The 22,181-nt window shown below is 41.9% G+C and overlaps 1 protein-coding gene across 1 annotated transcript in view; it reads right to left on the reverse strand.

The window, feature by feature from the left end:
* The window catches only part of Itih2 (inter-alpha trypsin inhibitor, heavy chain 2), a 36,093-nt gene extending 16,365 nt beyond the window's left edge, over nucleotides 1-19,728 (reverse strand). The window contains exons 1-9 of the mRNA NM_010582.3: nucleotides 19,527-19,728; nucleotides 18,274-18,348; nucleotides 16,820-16,852; nucleotides 15,196-15,365; nucleotides 12,455-12,559; nucleotides 8,512-8,674; nucleotides 6,384-6,491; nucleotides 5,649-5,777; nucleotides 4,274-4,390 (exon numbers count right to left, since the gene is read on the reverse strand). Coding sequence (NP_034712.2) covers nucleotides 4,274-4,390; nucleotides 5,649-5,777; nucleotides 6,384-6,491; nucleotides 8,512-8,674; nucleotides 12,455-12,559; nucleotides 15,196-15,365; nucleotides 16,820-16,852; nucleotides 18,274-18,348; nucleotides 19,527-19,622 — 996 coding nt within the window. The 5' untranslated portion in view covers nucleotides 19,623-19,728. The remainder of the gene's footprint in view (nucleotides 1-4,273; nucleotides 4,391-5,648; nucleotides 5,778-6,383; nucleotides 6,492-8,511; nucleotides 8,675-12,454; nucleotides 12,560-15,195; nucleotides 15,366-16,819; nucleotides 16,853-18,273; nucleotides 18,349-19,526) is intronic.
* Nucleotides 19,729-22,181: the final 2,453 nt, after the last annotated feature.

The raw sequence follows: 22,181 nt of genomic DNA on the forward strand, positions 1-22,181 counted from the left end.
AAATACTATATATGATCAATAACTGACGAAAAAATGCCCCCAGTCTTCTAAGCCACGCTCGTATAATACATGCAGAACAGAGGTCAATGAGACCGTTGCCTACTTCCCCTACTTTGTTTTAAGAACAAGAGAAGCAAACTATAGATACCATAGCTGATAAAGCAGAGTCCACTGCGTCTTTTCTGTAAGACTGTGACTAAGAATCCTACCTCTAAGATACAGCTGATACTTCCTGTACTCTTAACTGCTTACTTAACACTGTATCTGTTACACCATCGTGTATGTATGTAATTTGTGCCACTGATATTTTGAATTCTTATTCAGTTACTCACTGCCATTTAAAATGGTAATAGTAGCTTTATTGGAAAAACAAATAACTTAGGAATGTTAAAGATTTTATTTTTATAGACAAAAGTAAAAAGAGACACTAAGAACCATGTTGACTGTATTAATCATAAAAAAGTAAAATTGTAAGCAAAATACAAAATGTTTATTTTTAAATGTGTATTTTCTGCTTCATATGACTTTTTTGACCTTATTGTCTCAATTAGACTAAAATCAAGTAGCCATCACTTGACCTGATTTTTGTCTTGTTCTTAATTGTATAAATTACTATAGTAGTTTAACAGAAGTTTAGAGATCATTGTTCTGAGTTGCATTTGTACTGTGCGCTCTTTACATGAATGTCAAACAGAGGCTAAATAAGTGTAAGAAAACATTGTTGAAAGATAAATCAAGGGCTGGAGAGATGGCTCAGCGGGTAAGAACACTGACTTGTCTTCTGAAGGTCCTGAGTTCAAATCCCAGCAACCACATGGTGGCTCACAACCACCTGTAATGAGATCTGACACCGTCTTCTGGTGTGTCTGAAGACAGCTACAGTGTACTGATGTATAATAATAAAATAAATCTTTGGGGCAGAGCAAATAGGGACTGAGCAAGCAGGGCCGACCAGAGTGAGAGGGGCCTACTGGAGCGAACAGAGGTCCTAGAAATTCAATTCCCAACAACCACATGAAGGCTCACAACCATCTGTACAGCTATAGTGTACTCACACATATAAGGTAAATAATTAAATCTTAAAAAAGAAATATAAATCAAAATATGCTTAGGAATATTTACCACTAAACATTATGATGTGTGGGGAGCGGGTGTGGCGGCAGTCCCAAAGGTGCCAGGTACTGCAGCTAAGTCATATGACTTGCACCTGACTTCCTCATATAAGACACAAACATCTTGAGTGCTGCGCAGGTGTACCAGGATACAGGTGAATCCAATTTGGTGGAGATTTGCCCCTGCTGCCCTGATTAGCTGAAGCTGCGTGCCTGGTGAGGTGGCGTGGCCTGCTGTGTGTGGATGGGAACTGAGAGTATAAAAGAGTGAGAGGCCCAGGGTTCGGGGGAGATATAAAAACAAGGGAGATATATAAACAAGGGAGATATAAACAAGGGAGATATAAAAACAAGAGAGATATAAAAACAAGGGAGATATAAACAAGGGAGATATAAACAAGGGAGATATAGAGAAAGAAGAAACAGGACTGAATAAACGTGTGCAGAAGGATCCTGCTGTGGCGTCGTTCTTGCTGGCGAGTTGGGGGCCGCGCTCGAGAATGATGTCTTAAAATTAGTAAAGCAAAAACAAGTACCTGTAATTTTGTACCTAAAGTGAAAATTCATTATCTGAAATTTTAAAATATATTGACTTAGCATTCTTTTTTCCATCTGGAGTATAATACAGTGTGGCTCAAATTGCATTATATGCTATATTTGTGAACAGTCATCTTAAATGAACAACAGACTGTGTACTGAGCTCTGTACAACTAATAAAAGTTCCTATAAAAGAAAAAAAATTAAAGAAACACTGCAGCCAACACAGACCTATACCTTATGTTCTGGGCACACACTGTTGAACTTAGGATACTCAATTGTTTTCTATAATCTTACATACACCAGGTTGGCTAGTCCTACTTTAAGGATGAGCAGTACAAATTTAGGTTTTCCCTTGGAGCTTCCAGACATAGAGTAGGTATTTCACAGGTACTTGTTGAGTGAATAAAGGAAGAAAGAAAGAATGGTAAATAAAAATTTGTTTCAGAATAATGATGTTAATGGGGGCCAACTTTTTGTTTAAAATAGAGGGTAATAAATAAAGTTGTGTGTGTGTGTGTGTGTGTGTGTGTGTGTGTGTGTATGCACATGTACATGGACTGTTAGACTCAAGAACCTGACTGTTTCTGCCTCTCCAGTGCTGGGATTACGAAACCATACTTGATTTTTTTTTTCACATGGGTTTTGGGGATTAAGCTCAGGTCATCACTGGTACACGGTATAGATATTAGCAATTATCCTGTCCCCTCAGCCTGGATGCAATTTTTAGTTGTTAGAACTAGCATGGAGGTTGTGCTACTGAAGCCAGGTGAGTCAGGTCATGGGTGATGCTCAACTTTATAAAATGCACAGGAATGCCTCCCGCAGGAAAAAAAGAAAGAAAGAGCCACAGCAGGTTATCAACAGCAGGATCTGCAGCACAGCACAAGCTCAGATGGGCAGGGATCATCCAGGAACTGACATCTTTTGTGTTGTTACAGAATAGCAATCACATGAGGTGGTCAAAAATGGCTCTTAATGAAGGAATAGTTAGTAGATTGTTCAAATTACTTGGCTTAATAGGTAAATTAAGAAATTATTGCTGGGTGGTGGAGGTACATGCCTTTAATCCCAGCACTAGGGAGACAGAGGTAGATAGATATTTCAGTGTGAGGCCTGGTCTATAGAGTGAGTTCCAGGACATCTAGGACTACACAGAGAAATTATTTCTTGAAAAATCAAAGAAGAAGAAGAAAGAAGAACAAGAAGAAAGAAGAAGAAAGAAGAAGAAGAAGAAGAAGAAGAAGAAGAAGAAGAAGAAGAAGAACAACAACAACAACAACAACAACAACAACAACAAGAAGAAGAAGAAGAACAAGAAGAAGAAGAAGAACAAGAAGAACAAGAACAAGAAGAACAAGAAGAAGAACAAGAAGAAGAAGAACAAGAAGAAGAACAAGAAGAAGAAGAACAAGAAGAAGAAGAAGAAGAAGAAGAAGAAGAACAAGAAGAAGAAGAAGAAGAAGAAGAAGAAGAAGAAGAAGAAGAAGAAGAACAACAACAACAACAACAACAACAAGAAGAAGAAGAAGAACAAGAAGAAGAAGAAGAACAAGAAGTACAAGAAGAACAAGAAGGAGGAGGAGGAGGAGAGAAAGAAGAAGAAAAGTATGAGGAGGAAGAAGAGGAGGAGAAGAAAGGAGAGAAAGAGGAGAAAGAGGAGGAGAAGGAGGAGAAATCATCTCACTTACTTTAGATTTGCCTGTATTCTATTTATCAAGGATAGGCCTATGTTTATCTCTGAACTGGAAGTCTTCAGATGGGATATGCACCCCCAAGGAATGACAACGTAGATAAAAAATGATAGACTAAAAACAGGGCAGGAGGTGGTTCCATGGGTAAGGAGCTTGCTATGAAAGTATGAAGACTTGTGTTTGGATCACCCACACCCATGTAAAAGACAAGTGTGGTTGTATGCACATATAACCCCAGCACTGAGGGGGCAGAGATAGGCAGATGTCCAAGGATTCACTGGCCAGCCAGCTTAGCCTGAAAGGGCACACTCTGTGTTTGGAGACGAGTCTCTGTCTCCAAAGATAAAGTGGAGAGTAATAGATGGAGATGCCAAAAGTATGGCATCTCTGGCATTTGTGTGCACTATATAGACACTCACATGTACATAGCACACACACACACATACACACACACACGTGCAAGCACATGCACAGGGACGTGCACACACACACTCATGATATGTTTATGAAGATTTTTGAAGTGACTTGTGACTAATAGCAATATACTAAAGCTAGACACTGCTGAGACATGATCAGAAAGAGAACAGATTACATAGACATGGGACTGTTCAGCGGGCGAGTTTTGAGACATAGAATTAGAAAATAAAACAGCAAGAGAGGGAAGAGAGAGGAGGAAACTTGGAGATCAAAAGGATTTTTAAAAGGATTTTCATGTAAGCCCAGTAAACATACAATTATCTCACAACTTTGGGAAGGGCTGACACCCTTAGTCAATGAGGATCAACAAGTACAGTTCCTGAGTTTTAGCTCAAAGTATGGGGCCAGAGGGAACACTGACTTATTATTTATAATAACTTATAATAACTACATTATGAAAAGAAAACAAAGGGGGTGGGACTCTCAGCTACCCCATGAACACCGAGTCCTTACCTGCTTCATCTTAATCCCCCACATGGAGCCACTGACGTCAATAACAAAAAGGATGTTCTTGGGGATTGGGTCCAGGTTCTCAGGAGCAAAGAAGTGAACAAAATATCCATTAAACACCTAAAAAACAAAAAAAAACCCAAAAACTTGTGTATGAGTCAGATGATTAGCGATATTTGGAAGGTAAGGAATAGAGGCTGGAGACCACGGAGGAAAGATAGGTTACAGGAGAAGCAAACATGTCCATGACGATGAGGAAGAGCAGAAGGGGAAGCTTGGTGTGTATCCATCCTTTTCTTCTCCAGATGTTTCTCTTGTTCTTCCATTCTGGGAGTCTAAGCCGTTCTGTTTTCAACCCCAATCTGCTCCACTATGCCCTGTTCCACTTCAACCAGTCATCATCTCAAGCCCCGCTGCAGCGAAACCCACTGCTAAGCAACGGTGAGTCAGGTGGTCTTTGCTCACACAGGACTCAACCAGCAAGGATATAGACAGCTAACAAGTGTTTCCATCACAGCATGCTAACTGATCTGATTACAAAGGAAGTCTCTAAAGAAATAGCATTCTCTCCAGACCCTGGGAGATATGTTTAGCACAGTCTATCATTGAGGGAGTTAAGACTCAGTAGGGGTTGGGGGTAACAAACACCTGCTTGATGGTCACGTCTAATTGTCAATTTGATGGAATTTATAGTGATCCACGGAGAGAATCTCAAACAGTTTACATTGGGTTGGCCTGTGGGCATGTCTGTGTATGTGGGGTTGTCTTAAGTTAACTGTGTGGGAAGACCCAGCCCACTGTGGGCATCACCATTCCCTTGCCAGGGGGATTTGGAATTGCACAAGGGTAGAGAAATTTAGCTCAGCTCAAGCAAGTAAGCAAGTGAGCATGTATATATCCATTTATCTCTGCTTTTGACTCTGGCTGTGTTATGAATAGCTCTTGTCATTGTGACTCCCCTGTTATGATGAACTATAACCTGAAACTGAAAGATGAATAAGATCCCTTTTCTCCCTTAAGGTTTACAACAGATTATTTTATCATAATAACAGAAATAAAACCAGGATAGGGTTCCACCATACCCAAATTCTTTACATGTGTTCTAGGAGTGAAACTCAGGTCTTCTCGCTTGTTTGACAAGTATTTTAACCACCTAGCCAAGTCTCTATAGCACCTTTTATTTTATTTTTAATGGTATAAAGGATAATTTTTGGATGTACATAAGAAAAATATTAATTCTTTTCTCTGTATCCTGAACCCTTCCCTTGACAACCAGGAGCCACTCACAAGCCAAGGATCAGCATCAATCAGGGTTTTTTTGTTTTTGTTTTTTGTTTTTTTCCTCAGCTTGGTAGTTCTGGAGCCTGCCAGCACTCACCTCAAGTTCCCCGGCCTTCTCTTCTCTGTTGACATCATACATCACCACCAGCTCCCCGTTCACTGCAGTCTCTGTGCAGTTGGGGCATTTTCTTTGTTGTGCTACTGTGGGCTTGAAGGATACATGTGCCTGCAAGGGACAGAGATATAAGAAGCTGATTTTCCTCTCAGATCCTGATTGGGGTGTGTATGGCAGTTGCCTCTGCTCATCCGAAAGGAGAACAGCATGCTGAACGCAGCCACTGGCCTAATACTTATGGAAATGAAAGTTAGATCGTGGCTGGAGCATCTAACAGACTGTGGTACTGATTTCCAGGTATCAGGCCTTTAAAAAAAAAGAGCTCCAAAGAGTTTCCTACCAGATACCATTGAAGGAATGGCTCCCACTCTAGAAAGAGTCTGTGTCCATCCTGAGAGGACTCTGACCTTTTCATAGTTGTTTCTTATTGGCCATTACTGCAAAGACAATTAAAGGGAATATGTCTTGTGATTTATGGAAATTCTTTATGTGAAAATTGTCTTGTGGGGAAAAGGTGGCTCCAAAATGGATACAATGAAATTACATAATTGGGAATGTTGCTTTGTATACTTAATAGAAAAGAAACTCTAGCCTTTGACCTTAGCCCATCAGACCACTCTCTTCCCCATTCTACCCCTCAAGGTCCAGAGCACAGGACAAAAGAGCCAGGATCCAGTGACCCCTTGGATAGCTGGCAATGAGCAATGCATCTAGTACCTTCTGTTGTCCTTTAGATATGACAGGGACGCCTTGGAAATGGCCTTCAAATGTGTCAGGAACATGAAGAAATCTCATTCCTTGGGGTTCGATAATCCACACATTCACCTAAGGAGGAGAAAAATGATGGCATCAAAAGTCTTTAGGGATCTTTAAAGCAGGAAAGGAACCTCACTCTTAAGCTCTCTGATGCTTTTTCTTATCTCCCAGTTTCCTGAGCATGGTGCCATGGTCACTCTGGGGAGTCCTTTCAGTTCCCTGGATTCCAACTTTGTGTCACCTCATTCATCCCAGGGTTTCCTTCTCCTGACTGTGGACACATGACTCAGTTTCTTTTTCTGTTGCTGGTATAAAATACTCTGAGAAGAGCAACTGAAGGGAGAACGGATTTGTTTTTGGTCATAGTTCACAGCTCAGTCCATTGTGATGGGCAAGAAGAGGCAGCAGGAGCTTGATGACATAGATCAGATGACACCCAATTAGGAAACAGAAAGAGATGAACACAAGCCACTACACTCTAATCCAGCTCCATTTAGCATGGCTCAGGAGCCCCTGCTCAGGGACTATCCCCATCATCAGCAAGATATGTCTTTCCACATCAGTTAATATAATTAAGATAATTCTTCTGTGTGTCTAGATTCTATCAAGGTGACAATTAACAATACCCATCAGGACACACCATTAGTATGGTCACATGTTGGAAACCTTGCTCACTGGGGTGGCGTTAATTTAAGTATGTTGGGCCTCAGGCTGGAGATGCCTCAATGGGTTAAGTGGTTTCCCAGGCAAGCATGAGGACTTAAGTTCTAATCCCCATTGCGCACGTCAAATCTGGATGCGGTAGCATGCACCTATAACTTCATCAATGGGAGATGGAGACAGGAGGATGCTGGAGATCCACTGGCCAGGCAGTGAGCTCGAGGTTCAGGAAGATACCCTGTCTCCAAAGAAAATGTGAAAAGCAACAGGAAATAACCAGAGTTAACCTCTGACCTTTACCTGCATACACATATGTGAGTTTACCCATGAGCACACTCATACACCCTCTACATACACAAGCAAGTGATGGGGCCTTATGCAAGGATATCACCTTGGAAGGGATGGATGCTGCTATTGTTAGGTGAGTCCGTTTTCAAGGCAGGAAACTAGTATAAAGGGAAATCAGTCATATAGTTTTCCTTCGGCATAGAGCTGGCCTCCATATTATAGGTCATCTAAGGGCCCCTTGCCAGGGTGCTAAAACACTGTGAAAATTTTTAAAAGATTTCTATATTTCATTATATATATATATATATGAGAATGTGTGTGTGTGTGTAATAGAATAGTATGAAAAACAGTGTATTGTTTCACTTTTAGGTATGTTAAAATTCCCGAGGCTAAATATTTTATAGGCAAAGTACTTTATCTGGCTTATGATTCTGGTAGCTGCAAGAGTCAAATCCCAGATAGTATACCTTTTACTGGCAAGAAAGTGGAGACTCACAACACCTTTGCCCTGAAGGTTAATTTCATGGTTTGAGTGGTGGCTCCCTGAAGGGCACATTACTCAAACCCTGGAATTTTAATCTGAACTTATTTGGGAAGGAGTCTCTAGGGATGTGACTAAGCTAAGCATCTTGAGGGTGAAGTCATCCAGGAAGGGGAAGGCAGAAGGAGATTTGAGACATGCAGAGGAGGAACAATATAGAGCAGAATGCCACAAGGCCAAGGGCTGCCAGCACCTGGCAGATACCAGAAGCAAGGAACAACGTGTGTTCTCCCCTCTCATCTTGGAATTCAAATTTCCCCAGGATTAATCCATCCTCTTAGTCTATGGACAATCCATAGGCACTCTGCTTATGTCTTGATTGTGGATTACTGCTTGACCATGAAAGAACAGATTTCTGTTGTTTTAGGTTACACAGTTTGTGGTAATTTGCTACAACAAACAGTGGACTGCTTTTGCACATAAGGAACTAAGCTTGCATTGAAATCTGTGGAGAAATGGTGTAGTTGACTCAAACGCTGAATTTTTTAGGTATACAACATTACTTTTCCAAGCCAGGGGCATCAAACACCGCCAAGGTGGTGGCGACAATAAATAAAGCAGAGATGTGCACTGTTGCCGACCCTGTGAGTCCAGGCTCACCTCCAAGTGTTTGGCCAGCTTCCCGGGCTGCAAATGAATCTTGTGCTCATAGGATCCCAGCTTCCTCCACTTCACCTCCTGGTAATGAAGTTCAAACTGCACCTTGGCTCCAGGCGGGATGTTCACCTCTGTGTTGAAGTTCTCCATATCCAGAGTTCTGCTCCTAGATGCCAGCGATCCCAACACAAGCAGATACACGCATGAAGCTTGCAAGACACAACATTTAGACAGAGTTCTCATCTTTATCCTGCTCAGTTGTTTATGAAGTACCTTCATCAGAGAAAAGTGGAAATTGGAGATAAATTTAATCAAACCAAGAACCTTTCTCGTCTGGTCTATACATTAATTGATTTATTAAGCTTCTCACTGATTGAAGTGTCAGCTATCAAAGGACTACTGATTTGGTTCTGGTCTGTGAGGAAGCCAACAGGTATCATTTCTGATATAGCAGTTAATGTAAGCTGACATCATTATCCTCAACTTTCAGATGTTAGGTGAGGCTCGTAGAGGGTAAGGGGCCTGCTCAAGATGTCTCGCAACTAGTCAGTTGTAGAAGCAGGATCAAACAGAAGCTTAGGTGTCTCCAAAGGTGGTACTTAGCCCCTACACTGCCCTCTTAGACTTCCGTGCAGTTTGTTATATATATTGTGAGATCTACAGATCGTCAAACTTCAGTTTTCTTAGACCTGCATCTGTCTTTTCAATGTAAGGCCTCATTAAGTCACTGTTTGTGATGGTTTGTATATGCTCGGCCCAGGGAGTGGCACTATTAGGAAGTGTAGCTTTGTTGGAGTATGTGTGTCACTGTGGGTACAGGCTATAAGACACTCATCATAGCTGTCCAGTAGTGATTATTCTGCTAGCAGCCTCTAAACGAAGGTGTAGAACTCTCAGCTCCTCTTGCACCATGCCTGCCTGGATGCTGCTATGCTCCTGCCTTGATGATAATGGACTGAACCTCTGAACCTGTAAGCCAACCCCAATTAAATGTTGACCTTGAAAGAGTTGCCTTGGTCACGGTGTCTGTTCACAGCAGTAAAACCCTAACTAAAACACTATCAAATCCAGGACGATGATTGCTTTCGAGGTATGTGTTTAGGGTTTTAAAGAGGAAGCAGCAAGATTTTCCAGTGAGGTTGAATCTAGCACCAAGACTCACACTGAATGGTGTGTGTGTTCCTGAGTGAGCACGTGTGGATGATTTTATTTCTTTTGAGACAAAGTCTCACTGTGCACCTCTAACTTGTAAGTCACTATATTCAGGTCTTGAACTCACAGATGCCTATCTGCCTGTCTCTGGCATTCTGGGATTAAGATGTGAGCATCCACACTTGATTGAATAGTTTGAAATTAAATGATTAGTGTGGATAGGATTGTGCATGATTAGCTAATCTGGGTTCAGAGATGTAGTGTGGGATACTCAGTCATGGAAGAAAAAGCTGAATAGATCTGATACAAACTTTCTAGACAAAAGACATTGAGAGAAGTCACAAGGAGTGGCCTGGAAGTTCCAGGTTTTCTGATAAATGTGTAGTGCCTAGAAAAATTCTGTTACTAAGACAACTGTGGAATTAACAAGTGAATTGACATTAGGGTCTGATTGATAAAAAGAATCAAAGGTAGGCAGGCAGTGGTGTGCACGACTGTAATCCCTGAGTCTAGCAGGCTGAGGCAGGAGGTTGACTTTGACATTGAGATCAGGCTGTGTATGTACATACATATATGTATGTATATATACACAAACCCAGCATCAAGAAAACAACAGTACAAGTAAATTACCAGAAAGATTCACGGACGTCCAAGGACGGTTAACACACTGCTGTAGTGGAGCGTCCCCTCTATTTGGGCTTTTCTCCTTCCATGTGGCTGGACTCTGGGTCTGGTTGAGCTCAGATGAACTACTATTCCCCTGTGAGAGTTTTTTTGACCTCTCTACAGAAGCACACACATAGGAGTCAGATCCCCTGGGTCCATTAGCACTCGCCCACGATCCACATGGTGGGCATTGCTTCCTGTCTGTGTGCTCTGTAAGTCTGACAGTGCTTGTCTTTATGTTGCCTCTAACAGAACTGACACACAATGTATTGTGCTAATAAAAGAAATACATGAGTGAAATGAAAGGATTTTCTACTACAGGTCAGTTTTGGGATGGAGAAGAGGAGGAGGCAGAAGAGAAGAAACATGGCAGGATTTGGAAGAAGATGATGTGCATGGCATGAAGAGTAAATCCTATGTTGAACATTCTTTGAAGTTTTGCATTAAAAGGCTTGCTTTATTTTATTTTAAAAATTTACTTACTTTTCATGGTGTGTGTGTGTGTGTATGTATGTATGTATGCTCATGTGTATGAGGATAAATATGTTTGTGTGTATCAGAGTACATCTTCAGGTGTATGTTTAAAAAATATGTGCATGTGTATGCCTGTGGGGAGTTACACACACACACACACACACACACACACACACACACACACACGGTGCCTGTTGGAACCAGAAGAGGGCACTTTATCCCTTGGAGCTGGAGGTACAGGGACTTGTGAGTCACTCAGTATTAAAGCTGAGAATCAAACTCAAGTCATGTCGAAGAACAGTATGTGCTTCTAACCTCTGAGTCATCCTCCAACCTTCAAAGCCTGGAGGTGCTGCTCTTCAGCAAAGCCATCCACTCACTGTGTGGACCAGGCAAGATTTTTCATTGACTTAGATCTTGCCAATTAGGATAGGCTGGCTGGCTATCATTTGCCAGCGATCTACCTGCCTTTGCTCCCTTGCACAGGGATCACCAGTGGATGCCAGCACTTCATTTCTCTCTCCCTCTCTCTCTCTCCCTCTCTCTCTCTCCCTCTCTCTCTCTCCCTCTCTCTCTCTCCCTCCCTCTCTCCCTCCCTCTCTCTCTCCCTCTCTCTCCCTCCCTCTCTCCCTCCCTCTCTCTCCCTCTCTTTCTCCCTCTCTTTCTCCCCCTCTCTCTCCCTCTCTCTCCCTCCCTCCCTCCCTCTCTCCCTCTCTCCCTCCCTCTCCCTCCATCTCTCTCCCTCCCTCTCTCTCCCTCTCTCTCTCCCTCTCTCTCTCTCTCTCTCCCCCCCTCTCTCTCTCTCCCCCCTCTCAGATTGAACTCAGGTTCTTGTGTTTGTAAGGCAAGAACCTTGTGAACTGCACCATTTCGCCTGGTCTCAACAGTCACTTTTTTTAGATGAGTCATACATAAGATATAAAGAAAAAGTACACCAGAAGCTGTGTTTTGTGACTGGTGCTTTAAAAGCCAAACCACTTAAAAATAAAGCAGAATAACCCATTAAAATAATTTTCAAGCCTTTCCTTCTGGTATATTTCAGTTGACATGTATTAGTGTTTTCCCTGCATGTGTGTCTATGTACCACATGTCTGTAGTGCCTGTGCAGGCCAAAAGAGGGAGTTGAATCCCCTAGACCTGGAGTTTCTAGTGATTGTGAGCAGTCATGTGGGGTCTGAGACTTGAACCTAGGTCCTCTAGAAGAGCAGCCAGTGTTCTTAACTTTGAGCCATCCTTCCAGCCTCTGTGTATGCTTTGTAACAATATGAATACAATAGTCCTACACTTTACATCTTTGCACTTTTGGGGGTGGGGTTGGGTTTATTTACAGGGGGTCTACCTACTTACAAGACAAGTCACATACAATATATATATATATGTATATGTATATGTATATGTATATGTATATGTATATGTATATGTATATGTATATGTATATGTATATAAAACTTCCAAACCATACTGATAGAAAAGAGATCTTTAGGGAAACAGATACTGTGACCACTTATTCTATTATCAGACTACAAGAGTAGTCTTGTCCATTTTCCGAGGCTCCCAGACACCCTGGAAGCCTGTGTTCCCTGTGAGGAATGGAACAGGAGGGAACCAGGTGTAGAGGCAGGATGGTGAGCCCTGATCCTCACTCAGTCCTTACCTTACCCATCCAGCCGTCTTGCCCTTTGCTCTTGCCTGTGAATAAAGAGCTCGGCCCACAGTTTTCTCTTTAATGGAGCTTGTAAATGTCATGCCGTTCACAGTCCTAGAATAGACAGAAGTCAACAGTGGGCCACATTAGTAGTCTTAGGGAAACGAACAAAGAACAAGCAATCAATTAGATTTCATGAATGAGGGCAATGAACATTTTGAATTGCAGGAAGCGAGACAAGTGATCTTTGAATAATTTTAGAGAAGACTCTCTTGTCTGACTGTAATTTGAGAGAAGTTAAGTTGGGTTCCAGCTCCCTGGATTTCTCTTATGTACTATTATGTGTTTGAACTTTTCTATGTTCAAATCATATCTTTCAGGTGACACATCGGGGAGTGGATATGCTCTTTAATTGTAGCCTAGGAGAGGTGACTAATAAGCCATTTGTTAGTTAATTTTCATTTTGTTTATCAGATTATCCTAGGAAGAGATAAGAATTAAACATAATCTGGCAGAAAAGAAAGAAGGTATTCCACCAAAACTGGTAGGCTGAAGTCCCTGTCTCAGGAACGAGAACACAGTCCAGTGTCTTCCCATCAAGTCACAGCTTAAAGCTGAACAATTCTCTAGAGACAATCTTCCATAACAATGCATTTGGGACCTTGATTAAGGTAGAAAAATATTTTGTCTGATCCTAAGGTCTTCATAGCCCGTTGCATCTTGTCTGGTCTAAAAATTCAACCCAAGTAAAAGCAGACCAAAATAAACATACGTTTCCTGGTGTTGTCATTGGCTACATTAGTTTGCCAATGGATAAGAAGGGGGCGGGGGAAGAAAGTGAATGAAGAGAAACCGAACCCAAAAGTATCTAGAATAAATGGACATGCTCAATACACTACACTACACACACACACACACACACACACACACACACACATACACACACACACACACACACACACACATGAGAGAACAAATATAATTTTTAAAAAATCAAAAAAGGATAGTGAACATAGATCTATAGCTTCTTTTTTATGTTTTTTTAAATTAGGTATTTTCCTCATTTACATTTCCAATGCTATCCCAAAAGTCCCCCATACCCTCCCCCCTCCCAGATCTACAGCTTCTTTAACCAATCAAAGCACTTGTTAGTCTAAGCGTCTGCATGCTAAAGCTTGTATTTGACAAGTACCATTCATTGATCCCCTTGGTGTATAAAAGTAAAAAGCAAACAAGATGGAATTCAACCTAAGGTCTTCATTAGGAAAAATCTGAGGTTGTATGCAGAGCAATATACTATGTTACAGGAAGTTTAAGAGGACATGGACCTATGAGCATGCAGTAGAGATGGCTACATTGGTGTCCAGGTGATTAACACCCATTCCAACAACCTATGGGAACATTATGTAGCTTTAACACATAATGCTCCCAATGGATAATGGGCCTACCTATGAATAATAGCAGAGCTGTTGACTTCTTTTATTAAAAAACATTTCAAAATTATGAAGTATAAAGGGAATAGTACAAAAGGCCACTGCAAACACATTCCTGGAATTCTTGTGCCTCACCGCAATTATTGGAAAGCCCATCTCAGCTCTCATGTCATTTCACCCATGAACACTTTAATATCTACTTTGTAGTAGAGCCTTAAAATGTCTATCTAAGTAACAGTCACTGGGTAGAAAATGGAAAAATTTTAAATGAAGCATAAGAAATAATTCTACCAACCATTGAATTGGTCGTCCTGGGAAGCAGTGCGTTTATGATGAAGAAAAAAAAATCAAGACTAATCTTTATAATCCACTCTTCAGGGATGTCGGAGAGAAACCCAAACACTGAATAAGACACTGGGTTTAATTACCGGTTTCAACTCCTTCCTCCCAAAGAAATGTGTGACCCACAGCACTGACTTATTGCAAATATACTCATATGGAATACCATATAGAATACATTAGCATTCGTAGATCTGTCTCTCTCAAAGAAACCACATACAAATGTGAGTGAGTAGAAGGTAGCTACCAGAGTAAAAGTCTTCCATTTGCTTCAATATGTTAGAGATGAGAGGCAGGGGCTGGAGAGATGGCTCTGTCAGTAAAGTGCTTGCTGTGTTAATATGACACTTTGCACCTACGTTAAGACTGGGCATGGGGTTGGACAGATGGCTCAGTGGTTAAGATCAGTGATTGCTCTTCCAGAGGTCCAGAGTTCAATTCTCAGCAACCACATGGTGGCTCACAACCATCTGTGATAGGATCTGACACCATCTTCTGGTGTGTCTGAAAACAGCTACAGTGTACTCATAAATATAATAAATAAATCTCTCTCTCTCAAAAAAAAAAGACTGGTCATGGTGACACATGCTTGTGTTTCTAGCACTGATGATACAAAACCCAGTGGATCCCTGGAGCTAGGGTAGCATACTTTGCAAGTTCTAGGCCAGCAAGAAATCCCATCTCAAATAAAAGATGGACAGTGCCTGAAGGAAGGCAACTAAGGTTGATCTCTGCCTACCTTACATGAATATGCATGTATATGCAGCTTCACACAGATGGACACACATGTGCGTACACACACACAAACACAAACACTCTCAAAACAATGACAAATACCCATCCCACAGTGACCCAAAGCAGGTCTCTAGTTCAGGAAGTAAGAGGCAGTGGAGCAGGGTCCCCCTAAGGTCTATTGTACCAGGAGGGCTTTGGGTTCCAGGAGCATGCGATTCCTGCTTTTACATGGGAATTACTCACATGGTGAAGTTGGAGATAAAGGCTCCTTTGGGAATCTGAACATCGAACACGACACTCTGAGGCAATGGGGAATTGTTCACCAGTTTGCTCTGGATGGTAGTTGTGGCCACCCGAGAAGTAATAGTGGACTGGACTTTGTAGCTATAAAGAGTCACTGGATCAACAGTGTCCTGAAATTTGGCAAGACAGCATAACTGTAGTGACAAAAAGCTACACAAAAAGCACTGTGTACATGGTGTTGCAAACTGTATTTTACTAAGAGATTTGGTAAATACATAACTCAGGTACTGTTTAGCAATCTTCTACCTTCTTGAAATACCCCACAGAAAGAGATTGGCCATTATTACAAGATGTCGCCCCAACCTTCTCCTTCTGTCCTCCTATCTCTCTACCTCCCTCCCACCTTCTCTTCCTTCCTCCCTCCTCCTCTCCCTCCCCCCTTCTTCTCTTTGCCTCCCTTCTTTCTTGCTTGCTCCCTTTCCTTATTTCCATTATTTTAGAATCTGGGTAGAAAATGGTTGTGGGACACAAGATGGACTGAAAGAGCTCAGGAAAGAATTTCAAAAGCAGAGCCGCAACTAGGCCCAGGAGGTGGTGGTCACAGGGCTGAAAGAGGACGCTGTCTGTGTCTTTAGAGTGAAATGCAAGCAGGGGTGCTGTGAGCAGAACTTCATATTGCTTCCTCTTTCCTTCAGTCTCATCCTTTACTATCATGTCTGCAGTTCTTGCTTCTTTCCCAGTATTAAAATACGCCGAGGGAAGCTGACGTCTGCACACAGTGAACGGAATTGTCCCAGAAAGGACGTTTTGATGCAGTTGCTTGTTTAATAATACCTTGGGCCTCCTTTTCCCTCTGCTATGTGTTGAAGGTAGCCCTAGCATAAGCAAACAAAACAGGACACGGCATCGGTACGAGCACAGGCAAGGTATGAAGAACCTCTCCTTTAGGATGTTCCCAAGAGCTGCACGGTCCTTCAGGGCGATGTGTGCCCTTCTAGATTTTACCTTTTCTTCCTCTATCATTTCCTTTACTTCACTGCTAGGTCTTTTCCACCGATTTTGCTGTCCAAGTCTAATGCTTCTAATTAGTTAGCTCCAGCCTATCTCAAGCTAAGATAGAATCCAGGCCAATTTTTTTTCCCTTCCTCCTACTCTAAGGGGGAAGCTCTCAGTTCAGACCAAGACACCAACACAAAGCACTCCCTTTGGGTTTTCTCTTGTGATCAGAAGGTCTACTCTGAACCTTTCAGGAACTTGGGCCATGCGGCCTGGTATCACGTGGCTTCCCATAGCCACAAATATCAGGTATCATGTTTTTAAATCAAAGCTATTAAGTTGGTATTAAATGCATATTGATGGGTGAAACCTATATCCTTAGTAAGACCTGAGAAGACAGGAAAGGCGTATGGGTCTCAGTGGCATCTGCTCTGCCTGCAAGCACTGTACTCTTCAATACTGTGTTTCAGAAGTACTTCCAAACAGAATTGGGCAAGGGAAAGTTTCAAAAGTCAGGTAAATACCTCCAGTGACGGAGACAAAGGAGACACCTGGATTGGTTTCCAGGTAATAGATAACAGGAAAATCACCCACACACCAATCTGTGATGCAACCAAAGGAAACTCACCGTCTCCTCTCCGGATTCCTCAGGAAGGCTTCTCTGCAGAAGGAAGTTAGAGAGACAGTCATCCTTCAGCCGTGTGTGGCTTACTACCTCAAGGCAAAAACCCCACGTTCTCAGTCAGAGAATTATGTTGCTTCCATACTGTGGCATAACTTAGTCATTGAAGTCAAGGCAAAAAAAAAAAATGGAGTATTACAGAAAATGGTTTTCCCATGTGTGAGTTTCTCTGAACAATCTTCTCAGCCGTCTTTGTTGGGATGTGTGCTGCTCTGTGCTAGAGTATTGTTAAAGCTTTCAGGTCACCGCTTTAGAAGAACTTAATGAGATTTTCTGACCCTTCGCTGTTTATATAGCGGTAGGCATTTCCCTTTAGAGCTCTCACCTTGCTCACAATGATGCATGGCTTTAGAGTCTGCCTCATCCTCTTAGACTAAGCTACGTGAGAGCAGAGACTTAGGTGTGTTTCCTACAGTGTTAGCTCCAGAGCCACACATGGTGAATGGTTACCTTGAAAGCTCTATGCCCTTAGCTACCACGTTAGATTAGCCACATGAGACCGGTGAGCATAGACAAAGATTTCCACCTTACTTTTGAAAGGTAACCGTTAGGTTAAGAGGCATGGGTAAACACTTACTGTCTGAGGGATTACAAAGAAATGTCCAAGGTTGTGTGTGAGCAAATTTTGGATCAGATGATATTTTAATGGATGCTGTGTGACACAGGTCAGGACTGCCTTTTTGCAATCCTTGAGATACTCTGTTTCTGAGCTGACCTGGAGTTTTCCAGGTAGTTCCAGCTGGCCCCAACTTTGTAATAATCCTCCTGCCTCAGCCTCCAGAGTGCCGTGATTATACGCATCACCATACTCAGCTCTTTTAGATGTTTTGACACAGTGGTTAATGGCTAAGTTTTCTCTCCAGAGACATGATACAAAGTCCGGCCTACTGGGTTTCTAATCTATAAAAGCTGGACTTTAGAAAGTCAAACATTCATAGCCAGACAAAGCCAGTTTTCTCTCAGCTTAGCGTTACTTCCATAAACACCCCTTTTCTCAGTATGTGGGCTCTGTGTGAGAGAAGCCAAACCCTTGTTGGCACAGCAGAGCTCTCCCTCCCCCACAAAATAGGAGATTTCCCAGGTCATCTCAGCAGCTTCCAAGATGTCTAGTTCTTTGGACCAAAGTTTCTCCAAGCTGCTCCCTTTGACAAAATAGCCAGAGGAAGGAGAATGGGTGATTTTACTAAGTGCCCTTTACCGGTAGAAACTTCTGGAAAACAATGTCAAAGTCCCTATGTACAACACCTTGATAATATTCTACATGACTGTAACAGTATTGGACTACTCTCCATTAGGAAAAAAAGGCACAAATTTTTAAGAAAATAGAGTCATCTTTTATCTTGTCTCCATTCATGGTCTCTTACACTTACTTTCACCATTTGGAATTGAGTTTACTCTACCTGATGTCTTCCATTCTCTTGCACAAATGGGAGTTTATCTGGGGCCAGTTCCACAAGATCACTGTATTCTGCAAACTAAAAAAGATAATTGTGGATGCTCATTTCTTTTAAAAGTCATCTACTGTAAAGAGGCATTCATTATACTATTTCTTTATATTCATTCCTCTGTTGTTAGATTATCTTATTTTTGATACAACAATTTCTTTAATATGTATATTTGCTAGTGAAGTCTCAAATTTGTTGGGTGTGAGAATTCAGGTTTGAGCTTGCCTGAACGTGATAGGGCAGCTATGTAATCAGATGATAAAAGGTTCCCAGGAGAGTACCTGGATGGATTTAGGGGGACTTAATCAACAAATGTATGAAAAAAGGGCTGCTTAGAAATTACCAGAAAAAGACTAACATGTTTGGGTGTTTTACCCTCAATGTGAGATTTCTGACACTTTCTTGTGGTTTCCAAAGTGTTGGAAAATATGATAGTTTCTAAGCAGAGTGATTTTCTCTCCTGAAAACATACTGGGTTTTTTTTTTTCTTCAGTATTTTTCTGTGCAGTCCATTCTGTGGTATTCTCTAAAATAATCCTGTAACACATGTTTCTCTGCCAGCCCAGAAGTAGCTCTAATATGATATTCAGAATGTCTCAGTTAAAAGTTTCTGCTATACTGGGGTGTCTGACGGTCTCAAGTGGAGAGCTGAAACCCATGGCTGTCATTCCTGAATTTTGCCAGCTCTGTTGCCGCCTTCTTTTTCAGAATACTTAATTTGTTCTTATTACAAAAATAATTGTTCGCTTACATATAAAAGACAATGATGCTTTGAGAATGGCTAAGTAAAAGAGTAACAATATTATTTCTAACTAACAGGACTAGCAATCACTGCGCAGTACTAGTCCATGTATGGTACCTGTATGTATGGTACCTGGTAGTTTACATACCCCTCTTAATTGGCACTGAAGTTTGGAATAGGTCTGTTATTACATATGATTTTATATAAGGAGTGGGCAACTATGCTCTATAAATGCTACATAAATATCTGACCACCGGATTTGATTTAACTTTCATACAAAAATCTGATAATGTCTTAGTAAGCAGCTGCATTTCATAATCATAATCAGGACGTGGCAGCAGGAGGAAGAACATTCTCTCAAGTTTCTGTCCTATTTCAGAGCAAGTTCATTGACTAGGAATGGCATTCAGCCATTTGCAGCCTGTTTGTCCAGGCCAATAGCAAGGAGTCCTGCAACAGTACTTACTTCTGAGTTTCCGTTTATGGGGATTTCGAAGGCTTGTGCTTCCAGAAGAAACAGCCAGATGAGAAGGCACACAGGCCGCTGCATTTTGCTGGACATCTGTGCCAAGCTCCCCCGAGCAGATGGTCTGGGGAGAACTCCCCACCTACGGAACCAGGTTAGCAGGAACTTGTCTGTTGATGAGAGCAGATCGTTTTAAAAAGAAGAAAAAAGAAGAAAGAGCACTAACTTTGCTCAAATTCAGGACAAATATTTGTTCTGGAACTCAAACCTGAGCTGTGGGGGTGGAAGGGAAAGCTGGGGTTATTCAAACAGCAAGGCCAGGAGCAGTTCCTGGGCTGTGAGCATGAGTCAGGGTCAAACAGCAAGGCCAGGATCGGTTGTGCATTCCTCTACCCTTGATTTTGTTGATTTTAATTGATCTCAAAATCAGAGAGACTTGAAGATAATTATCACCCTCTGTAAATGTTCAAGTAAGGCACTATATTAAGGAAGTAACCCAGAAAGAAGAGCTAAACTCACAGTGTCTGGAGATAAAAAAAAAAATTGTTTAAATAGCAGCAGGAGGGCTGGAGAGATGTCTCGGTGATTATGAGCACTGGCTGTTCTTGCAGAGGACCCAGGTTCAATTACCAGCACCCACATATTGGTGCACAGACACACACAGTCACACACACACACACACACACACACACACACACACATCAATACAACACACACACACACACAAAATAAATTAATCAAAAAACATTAAAAAGAGAACAAGAGGCATTTAGAAAAAATAAGAGAAGAAATGGAGTGATTCTCTGAAAAGAGAATTCATGGTTCCCTTCTTCCCCTCTCACTTTGATAACTGGGCAGTTGCTACATGCAAGGAACAGGGGAGGTTGATGCAGGGGACCAGGGCTCACTTCTCAGGGAAAATATTCATGAACTGAAGTGTCCCCCTCTAGCTGCTCCTCATCTCTGTTGGCATAGTGGTTCCGTCATTCTTGTGAGTCATACGGTGAGAATACAAACTATGAATTGTAAAATTGTTACTATGTTATTACAACACCATGTCCTAACTTCTGGGAAGGGATTTAAAGAGAAAACAGGATGAAAAATCCATATCTTCAAAAGATGGACAACAAGCCCGTTGGTAAATAAAGGGAGAGAGCTAAGCACCTAGCGGGGACAGTTAATAGACTTAACTCACATAGTGCACACCTCAGTGGAGGCTTTATTATGTACTGGGTACCAAATCCATAAGAGAACGCATGGGGATCATCCTGGGATCACTCACTACAGTAGCAGAGTAGGACAGAAATGCACTGGATGAGGGACAAACTAGGTCATGCGCAGTACAAGGATGGGATCCACTGACCTGGAGACGTGGAGAGAAGGTGGGGCTTTATTAGCTGGGTCTACAAGGATAGGGGTGATTGCTACAGGCTCATTGTAGCAATGCTCTTAGGAAGCAGGATGAGCATGACCCAAGGAAGAGGGGATATATCAATATGTCAGGAGATGGAGGGAAAGAAGAAGGAATAGGCAAATGAGAACACAAGTATCAGGCCAGAGGAGCCTGGATTCTGCACTCCAGGCAGAAAGACCTCAATAGAGATAGAACGGGAGAGGACAGATGGTACCCCCTTTTAATAAAGGACACTTTGGGTGTGGCTCAGATGATGAATGTAGCAAGGCATGAACTCAAGGACCTACTTCAGAGACTGACACTCCTTTTGAGATAGCCTGAGGTCCTGGACCAAGGCAAAGACAGTGCAGCCAGCTTGAGATGACAGTTGGTTCATGAGCTAGTCACATAAAATGCTAGATGTCAATATGAAATGGTAGGAATGCACACTTTCCAAGCATTTACCTTTGATATGTAGATGTGTGTGTGCTAATTATTGCCAACTAATGAAAGCACTGTGCTGACTAATGAGGCTGTGTGTTGACAGCTGTAAGAAAATCATATAGACAGATAAATAGCCAAGACATCATGGTGATTATCGGATTGTCTAGCTTTGGGGCAACTTAGAATTTCCCCTTTACAATAGTAGTTAAAAATCTGTCCTTTTAGGTCACACCTGCTTCTACTATTTGCTCACTCTGGGATAAGCATCATCTCCCATTGCTGTAGACTGAATTGTGTCCCTCTCAGATTCATAGACCACACCTACTATAGCAAGAGTAAAGAAAAAAATGACAGTTAAATGATGTCAGAGGGGTGAGGTCCGTGATCCAGTAAGAGTTGTGTCCTTATAAGTTTCCCCATGAAGACTCAATAAGAAAGCAGCAGTGCATAGATCGAGAAGGACCTTCCTATGGGAAGCTAACCAAATGGTAACTGGATCTTAGACATTCATCCTTTAGAACGTGAAGAGTAAATTTCTATTATTCAATCTGCTCAGCTCACAGTATTTTTACTTATGACAGCTTGAGCTAGGACATTAATCGCCTTCTACATCATCAAGCTTTAGACCATTAAATATGGTCATGTATCTGGGATGCTTGGCACCGGGGTTGGAAAAGTGCGCGCTCAGTGGTTAAGACCACTCGCTGCTCTTTCAGAGGACCCAAGTTTGGTTTCTAGTACCCACAGCAAGCTGCTCGAAACCATTTCCAGAGGGCTCCAACACCTCTAGCATCAGTAGACACCTGCACTCACATGTT

The sequence above is a fragment of the Mus musculus genome, chromosome 2 (assembly GCF_000001635.26).
Source record: "Mus musculus strain C57BL/6J chromosome 2, GRCm38.p6 C57BL/6J".
NCBI lineage: Eukaryota > Metazoa > Chordata > Mammalia > Rodentia > Muridae > Mus > Mus musculus.